General features: G+C 40.2%; 1 protein-coding gene across 1 annotated transcript in view; it reads left to right on the top strand.

The window, feature by feature from the left end:
* The first annotated feature begins 1,187 nt into the window (after window positions 1–1,187).
* The window catches only part of LOC106095498 (eye-specific diacylglycerol kinase), a 37,487-nt gene continuing 29,307 nt past the window's right edge, over window positions 1,188–9,367 (top strand). The window contains exon 1 of the mRNA XM_059367205.1: window positions 1,188–1,285. Coding sequence (XP_059223188.1) covers window positions 1,196–1,285 — 90 coding nt within the window. The 5' untranslated portion in view covers window positions 1,188–1,195. The remainder of the gene's footprint in view (window positions 1,286–9,367) is intronic.

Here is a 9,367-nt window from a genome sequence, read left to right as displayed (position 1 = left end):
GGGTAGTACTTTTGGTGTAAGGGGGAGGGTCCGCTCCCCTCCCGATATCAAAAAATTATACAGCCTATGCTTCTTTCCATACCAACCTATACAATCTGTGAAAATTTCAATGTAATCGGTTCGGCCGTTTTTGAGTCTATACGGAACATACAAACAAACCGACAAACAAACAAACAAACATACAAACAAACATACAAAACAAACAAACACGAATTGAATTTTATATATAAGATGTTGTCAAATAAATAATACAATAAAAATTTTTTTAAATTTTTTTGTTATATATGGTCAAAATTAAATTTGTATTGAAGATAATCAAAAGCATTTTCTCTGTTTTTCTATTTTCAGACTGTAGGGGAATTTGATCAACAAAAGGTTGCTGCTGACAAATCAACAACCGGAGAAAAACAGCGTAACTCCTGTCTAAAGGGCCTTCATTGTATGCAAAAGTACTTTTTCCGTGGAAAAAGAATCACAGCAAAACAGTTGCAAAATTGCTGGCTGGCGATTTCGTACCGGCTTCTCAGAAAAATAAAAATGGGATTTGATGAGTTGGTGACCTCAAGGGTTTTAAAAGCAACACAGACGACGAGGGCGACAAAAACATCAGCAAAAGCTAACAGGACGAAAACAGCAATAACGTACAGATCGAGGGCGACCCAATTGTCAGTGGTGACAACAACGACGACAGTTTCAACAGGAAAATTTACACACACAAAAACAAGTGATAAAATACAAACAACGCCAACATCAACAGCAGATAATAGCAATAGCAAAAGCATTAAAGGCGACAACAATAAATTTGTAAAAAAGTCACGGCCACGCAGCATACCAGCAGTCAAAGGTGGTCATCATTGTCTAGAGCAGGATATCAAAATTGCCAGAAAAGCCATTAACAAGAAGAAGACTTTCATCAGCACCGGTCCCCACAGCGTTACTCGGCAACCTTGGTTAAGGAGTAAAAAACTTACAAACAGTCGTCCTCTGCTGTATTTTCCAATTGCATTAAAGTTTTCATAAAACCATCAGCAGAAATATACATTTTTTTTTTCAAGTAACCTAAAAAACCCAGTGAAGAAAAACTTAAATCCTGTTGCAATTCTTAATAAAGTACCGACCATCGACAACACCATTCAACACCGCTGCTGCTGCTGCTGTGTAATTTTCACACTCACACACTCTCCTCAACCACACAATGCAACGTTTACGTACCACTTTTACGCGTTCGCGTACACCAACCGGAGCCGAGATGAAAACCCAAAATAGTCTCGAAGTACCCAAACAGGTGCGAGTTCTTGTAAATCCTTTGCTCTCCATTTTTATTTTGTATTCTTGTTTTGACGCTTTGCATGTTATTCCAAGAATTTTTTTATGCATAGAATTTCCATAAATTTTCCCAGCTTCATCATTCATTTTCGGTTTCTAGTTTCGGGGGAATTGGAAACGGGTGTTAGTGTTTGGAGTGAACAATTTTGGCCTGGACGAAATTTTAAAGCTTATAAAAGATTAAAATTTCAGTGAAATTACAAGAAGAGAAGTAAAAGTGGGCTAAGTTTGGACGGGCCGAATCTTGGGAACCCACCACCATGGATTCTGCTAAAATATGGGAACTATTGGGTTGCCCAAAAAGTAATTGCGGATTTTTTAAAGAAAGTAAATGCATTTTTAATAAAACTTAGAATGAACTTTAATCAAATATACTTTTTTTACACTTTTTTTCTAAAGCAAGCTAAAAGTAACAGCTGATAACTCACAGAAGAAAGAATGCAATTACAGAGTCACAAGCTGTGAAAAAATTTGTCAACGCCGACTATATGAAAAATCCGCAATTACTTTTTGGGCAACCCAATATATCTAGTTATAGACTGAATTGGACCGTACTTGGCACAGTTGTTGAGAGTCATAACAGAACACTGTAGGCAAAATTTCAGCCAAATCGGATAAAATTCGCTGCTAGTAATGGCTCAAGAAGTCAAATTGGGAGATCGGTTTATATGGAAGCTATGACAGGTTATAAACGGATTTAAACCGTAATTAGCGCTGTTGTTGAAGGTCATAACACAACCATACATGCAAAATTTCAGCCAAATCGGATGAAATTTGTGGCTTACAGGGGCTCAGGAAGTAAAATCGGGATATTGGTTTATATGGGAGCTATATCAGGTTATAGACCGATTTGAATCGTACTCGGCACAGTTGTTGGATGTTATAACAAAGCACTATGTGCAAATTTTCAGCCAAATCGGACGAAATTTATGGCTTACAGGGGCTCAAGAAGTCAAATCGGGAGATCGGTTTATATGGGAGCTATATCAGGTTATAGACCGATTTGAACCGTACACGGCACACTTGTTGGAAGTTATAACAAAACACTATGCGCAAAATTGCAGCCAAATCGGACGAAATTTGTGGCTTACAGGGGCTCAAGAAGTCAAATCGGGAGATCGGTTTATATGGGAGCTATATCAGGTTATCGTCCGATTTGGACCATATTTGCCACAGTTGCTGAAGTACATAGCAAAACACCACACACAAAATTTCAGCCAAATCGGATGAAAATTGCGGCTTCCAGGGGTTCAAGAAGTCAAATCGGGATATCGGTTTATATGGGAGCTATATCAGGTTATAGACTGATTTGGACCATACTCGGCACAGTTGTTGGAAGTTATAACAAAGCACTATGTTCAAAATTTCAGCCAAATCTAACGAAATTTGCGGCTTTCAAGGGTTCAAGATGTCAAATATGGAGATCGGTTATATGGCTATATCCAAATCGGAACCGATATGGCCCATTTGCAATCCTCAACGACCTACATCAATATAGGTTAGGTTAGGTTTGAGGGCAGTCTGCCATCAGACTCACTTAGACGTTTTCGTCCATTGTGATACCACAGGAACAGAAGAAGGAAGATGCATTATATTGGGTTGCCCAAAAAGTAATTGCGGATTTGTTAAAAGAAAGTAAATGCATTTTTAATAAAACTTAGAATGAACTTTAATCGAATATATAATTGCCATTTTGTTCGATAACCTTTTGCCATCTTCCTGGCAAATTTAGCATTCCACGCTCAGAGAACTTCTGGCCTTTATCTGCAAAAAACTGAACCAAGTGCGATTTTATAGCCTTATTATTGCCGAAAGTTTTACCATTTAAGGAGTTCTGCAAAGATCGAAATAAATGGTAGTCTGATGGTGCAAGATCAGGGCTATATGGTGGATGCATCAAAAGTTCCCAGCCAAGCTCACTCAGTTTTTGGCGAGTGACCAAATATGTGTGCGGTCTAGCGTTGTCCTGGTGGAATATGATACCTTTACGATTGACCAATTCTGGTCGCTTCTCCTTGATGGCTGTATTCAATTTGTCCAATTGTTGACATTAAACATCCGAATTAATCGTTTGGTTCTTTGGAAACAGCTCAAAATATACCACACCCTTTCAATCCCACCAAACAGACAGCATAACCTTCTATTGGTGGATATCAGCCTTTGAAGTGGTTTGAGCTGGTTCTCCATGCTTGGACCATGATCGTTTTCGACTTACGTTGTTGTAAACAATCCATTTTTCATCTCCAGTTATGATTCGTTTCGGCGCATATCACAAGCGTTGATTCGGTTTGTTAAATGAATTTCTTTCAGTACATGTGGTACCCAAATATCAAGCTTTTTCACCAGTCCAAGACTTTTTATGTGATAATGAACGGTTGATTTTGGTATATTTAACTTCTCTCCTATCTCACGCTCAGTTACATGACGATCCAATTCGATTAATTCTTTGATTTGGTCATCATCAACTTCATTTGGCCGATCTGAAAAATCCGCAATTACTTTTTGAGCAACCCAATAGTTCCTATCGTCGCACCATCCAGAACGCTTCAAAAAGGCCAATAACTTGCGAATGTGCACATCCGCTAAATAAGACAGATTCTCAAAGAAATGAGAACCTAAAGTGGAACTCCTTCAAACTGTTAGTGAGAGACACACACACAGATCTCGTCTTCTTCGATGTCCCTATAGCTTCTGCAAAAGTCGTTGCTGGCAACCTTCAGTCTGTCAGCATGTTTTCCGATTAGACAGTGTACTGTCATGACGGACACAATGACTGAGACGTCTGTTCTAGCCAATGACAGCAAAGCCGTAGACCTGTTAGGTGAGGCCACCTAGTTTTGGAATGCTCACAGCCTGCTCTTTGTGACCATCTATTATTCGTTGCCCTTCGGGCCTGATCCTGAAAACTTAGCTTACATGTCGCTAGAGGCATACCCACAGATTCCAGTATCCCTGGATGTGTTTGGGTAGTTCCTAGTCTCGCAAGCTCAACCGCTTTACAATTCCCTGGGATATTTCTGTGGCCCGGCACCCAGAACAGGTGAATTTTTGATCTGTTCAGCTATCTCCTTGAGAGATCTGCAACAGCTGAGGGCGGTCCCAGTTTACATAATGTGCCAAGTACGTTCTTCAACCTGATGTAGCTCCCATATAAACTGTCCATCTGTCCATTATTCTTGTTCGGTTCCTAGAAGCTTTAATTTTCGCCTGGTTTGGCAGAAACTCGGTACGTAGAGTAAAATTATGCCTTTCAGCTAATTTTATTTTGTGTAAATTTTTCGCAGAATCTATGGTGGTTGGTTTCAAAGAATCGGCCAGCCGAACCTGGCACGTCTTTACTTGTTTACAAATTTTGCCCAGTTTAAGCTCAATGATAAGGGGCCTCCTTTTTATAGCCGAGTCCGAACGGCGTGACGCAGTGCGACACCTCTTTGGAGAGAAGTGTTACATGGCATAGTACCTCACAAATGCTGCCAGCAACATTTGCGCTACGGTGGCCCCCGTTTTTACTTGTTTACTCTCAAGTAACCTTCGTTTAAATCCCATATTGTACCAATCGCCCTACATGTCCGTTTGGGCGTGGTTTTTGGGGTGGCGGCCCCCTGGGACTTGTGGACTAAACTCATTCTTGTGCTTTCAATAAACTTTATAGACGTAATAAAAACTAGTCTTGAATCATTAGTGTGGACACTTTTTTCTTCTTTTAAATCCCTTTATTTTATTTATATTTAGTTAAAGTTTAAGAGTAAAGTACAATAAAATGTTTGTTATCAATAGAAAAGTAAAACAGTAATCAATGTAAACTAATGGAATGGCGTTCGGTTTTAACTCGCGTCTTTACGTCGTCACGGCTGCGGATAGACTGATTTCTGTGTGCTTCGCTTACTCGTCTTTGTGTTTACCAAAGCCAAACACACATACATTCAAACTTTTCCCACAATTCGGCCATCCTGCGGGGAATTCGTCTCGAATTCTTCATCTTCGCCCTCAAAATCGCACCACCTCTTCATGTATTCTGCACAAGTTGTAGTTTTCATCGGTCCCTCACCAGAACCACGTTTGAAAACATCGTAGGTATCATTTGGCTTTACCCTCATCACTTCGTAGGGTCCCAAATATTTCGGTTTCAGCTTAAGGCCTGGACCAAATTGCGTGCGCTTTATAGCAATTAAGTCACCCTTTTGGTATTTAGTGGCCTTACGTCGTCGTAGATTGTAATACAATCTGTTTTCCTGTTGGACTTTTAAAATTTGCTCTTTCGCAGCTTGTCTGTAAAAGTTTCTTTCTTCAACGAAATTCGAATTCAGCTCATCCTCAATCATCTTCAGAATTTCAGATTGTTCGGGAGTCCTCATCTTTACTCCAAACATTAGTTCAAAAGGTGTAGTGCTAATACTTCTGGAAATTGTCGAATTTATGACTTGCTGTACTTTTGCAACGTGTCGATACCACTTTACAGGGTCATCCATACTCAACTTTGACAAAACGGCTATAATCGTCGAGTTCAATCTCTCAATTTGCCCGTTGGCTCGTGGCAAGCCCGTCGTTATCAGGAAATGTCTGATGTTCTCCGTCTCACAATACAGTTTGAAGTCCTCTGAGGTAAAAGCAGTTCCTCTGTCCGAAATTATTTGATGGGGATTTCCAAATAGAACACTTTGCGACTTCAGCTTAGATAAAACTTCGTTCGTCGATGTTGTCTTTGTTGGGTACAACCAACAGAACTTTGTGAAGGCGTCTATCACGGCAAAAATATGTTTATACTGTTTGCTAGTTGATTCCAATGGTCCTAGATGATCAATGTGGTAGGTATGCAATGGTTGAAACTCTTTCGGTAATGGGTGGAGTTCGCCCTCCTGTTTTCCTTTTTTCCGGTTAGCCATTATGCATGGAATACAATTCTGCAAATGATATTTGACCTTCTCTTCTAATTTGGGTATATAATACTCCCTTCTTATAATCTCTTTGACTTTGTCTTTGGCAAAATGCCCTTTCTCATGAACAGCTCGTATTACTTCCCTCTGCATTCCCTTAGGAATCACCATTACCTCATAGTCATCAACATACCTGCACAAAATATTTCCTTTCATGAAATAGTTATCATGAACGTCTTTTTCTTGAAGAATGCTTATAATTGCCAATAACTCATCGTCTTGTTGTTGAGCTTTCTCCAATCTGGTTAGTAAACTATCCTCCACTATCGTCATTATTGGAAATCGGCTTAATGAATCGACATGTTTCATCCTTACACCAGGTCTATGCTCCACTTCATAGTCGAATTCTTGCAGTAGCAACACCCATCTGGCAACTCGTGTACATAAATCTTTTTTCTCCATCGTCTTGGTGAATGCATTGCAGTCGGATACTATTTTAAAATGAATTCCAAGTAAGTATACTCTGAACTTCTTCAGTGCCTCCACAACTGCGAGTATCTCTAACTCGTAACTGGAATATTTCCTTTCGGCGTCCGTCGTCTTCCTGCTCATGTAGTATACTGGATGCCAACCGTCGTCATCTGGAGATCGTTGCAATAAGATTGCGCCATACCCGTCCATCGATGCATCCGTATGAACTTCTGTTTCGTATCGTTGATTAAAAATATTTAATACGGGTCCTTCTGACAAAATCTTTCTTAAAGCGTCAAACGTAGCAATCTGTTCGTGACCCATCTCGAATAATCTTCCTGCCTTCGTTAAGTCGCTCAAAGGTTTAGCCAATATTGAAAAATCTGGAATGAATTTCCTAAAATAACTAGCAAGCCCTAGGAAACTCTGTAACCCTTTAACGTCTTTCGGCATTGGGAATTTCAATATAGCGGCGACCTTGCTGTTCGATGGAAATATCTGCTTATTCTCGATTACGTGGCCAAGAAATTCCACGCGTCTGACTAAAAATTGGCTTTTCTTCAAGTTTAGGTCAAGTCCATAATCCTTGCAAACTTGTATTACCTCCTTCAGATTTCGCAGGGCCTCGTCTTCGTCTTTCGATGGAATAATAACGTCGTCGACGTAAGGAAGTGCAACACCTCTTCGTGTCAAATCACGAAAAATTGTGTTAATAAACCTCTGGAACACAGCAGGTGAGTTTGACAAACCAAATGGCACCTTACAAAACTGGTATTGTCCGTTGTGAGTAACAAATGAGGTGTACTTACGGCTTGCTTCGGCTACACTCACGTGGAAGAATCCGTTCTTTAAGTCAATTGTGCTGAACACCGTAGCCTCTTGCAGTCGGTCTAGCTGATCTTCGATGAGTGGTAGGGGGTATCGGTCTTTAACTATGATCTTATTCATGCGTCTAAAATCAACGCATAGTCTATACGAACCATCCTTCTTCCTAACCATCACCACTGGACTGCTATATTCAGATACAGATTCCTCAATGATGCCATCAGCCAACCACTTGTCCACTTGCTCATCCACTGCTTCCCTTTCAATCATTGGTAATCTACGAGGTCTGGAAAATATGTTAGTGTCTTCGTTCAGGATGATATTCATTTCGACATTCGTAGTTTTGTTCTTCTCAGGTCTGTAATTATCAATGAGCTTCATAACTTCGCGTTTTGCACCATCACTTGCCATTAAATTCACGTCTACTTGACTCTCTGGCTCGTCAGCTGTTCTTATGAGCATAATGTTGTGCTGCTGGGAGGTAACGTCGTCTTTGATCTTTTCGAACTTTAAACTATTCGCCGTAATTTCAACACGAACATCGGAGCAGAAATCCTTTCCTAGCACCACGTCGATATCCATAGAATTTGCTGGAACTACGTGGAATGTCAATTGGTAGTCCTCCTCGTCGATTTCAACTTGATGCGTGAAGTTTCCCAGCGGCTTTATTCGGTTGTTGAGAGTCCTTTCACCAAATCCAACCAAATAAAAATCAGATTTCTTAAGAGTTGGTCTTCTTAGATCATTGTAAACTTTATCGCTGACAACATTATACCTGCTGCCTGTATCGAAGATCGCCATGTATTGTAAATCAGAAAATTCAACAACTTTCTTCATTATGTCATCAGGAACTAAACGTCGCATATTGGCTCTTTCATTTTTGCGCGGACATTGTTTTGATATGTGGCCAAACTCATTACATCCAAAACACTTGGTCCCTTTATCTTTATCGCTGCAATTTCGGGACGTGTGCCCTTTTTCGCCACAGTTGTAACACAACTCCTTTTTCTCGGCCTTGTTTGTTGTCTTATCCGGTTGTTTCGTCTTATCAGGTTGTTTCGTCTTGTCAGGTTGTTTTTGGTTAAAATTAAACCTTGGTTTAATCTTTTCCTGCATCGTCTCGTAGCATCTTAATTTCTCCTTAAACTCTTTAAGATTTCTGGCACCATACAGCATCGCCTTATTTGTTGCTAAATCATTTATGCCGTCGATTACGTATTGTATCAAAGCGTCGTCTTCTATGTTGCCTCGAGAAGCTAGCTCTTTCATCTTTAAAAGATATTCCAGGTAATTTTCGCCTTTTTGGATTCGTCGTTCGGACAATTGTTTATGAAGCTGTGCGCTGTTTGTCGTCGACTGGAATTCTTCTACCAATTTGCTTTTAAGGGTACTCCAAGATGTTATACCACGTTCGCTTGATATAAACAATTTCGCAAGCCCTTTCAATGAGCGTTTAGCAAACACAAATTTCTGGAGGTCATTCCATCCCATAACAAAAGCAGTTTCGTCGAATTCATCCAACCATGCGCCAATGGGTAAGTCATCAGTTCCATCAAAAGGTCGAATGGAGTCTTCAATATCTCGGAAATTTAAAGTAAATCTGGGAACGTCATTGTATTGATGCGTCTGACACGATGAAACCTCTCTATTTACACCACTAGGCAGTTCGCAATTCATTGTTTGCTGTACGTGAACACTTTCAGCTTTGAGACACTGTTCGCGAACCAAATCGCCTGCAAGCAACAGCTTGTCATTATGTGAACCACCACCAATTGATTCTCTAACACTTGCTTGGCTATCTGCTCTCATTATTGTGCGGTCGTCTTCGTTGCTTTCGCCGTCGTCGTCGTCGCCTTCATCATCGTCTTCGT

Source organism: Stomoxys calcitrans, chromosome 4 (assembly GCF_963082655.1).
Source record: "Stomoxys calcitrans chromosome 4, idStoCalc2.1, whole genome shotgun sequence".
Classification (NCBI taxonomy): domain Eukaryota; kingdom Metazoa; phylum Arthropoda; class Insecta; order Diptera; family Muscidae; genus Stomoxys; species Stomoxys calcitrans.
Note: the sequence above shows the minus strand (reverse complement) of the source record. Positions and strands in the feature narration are given on the sequence as shown.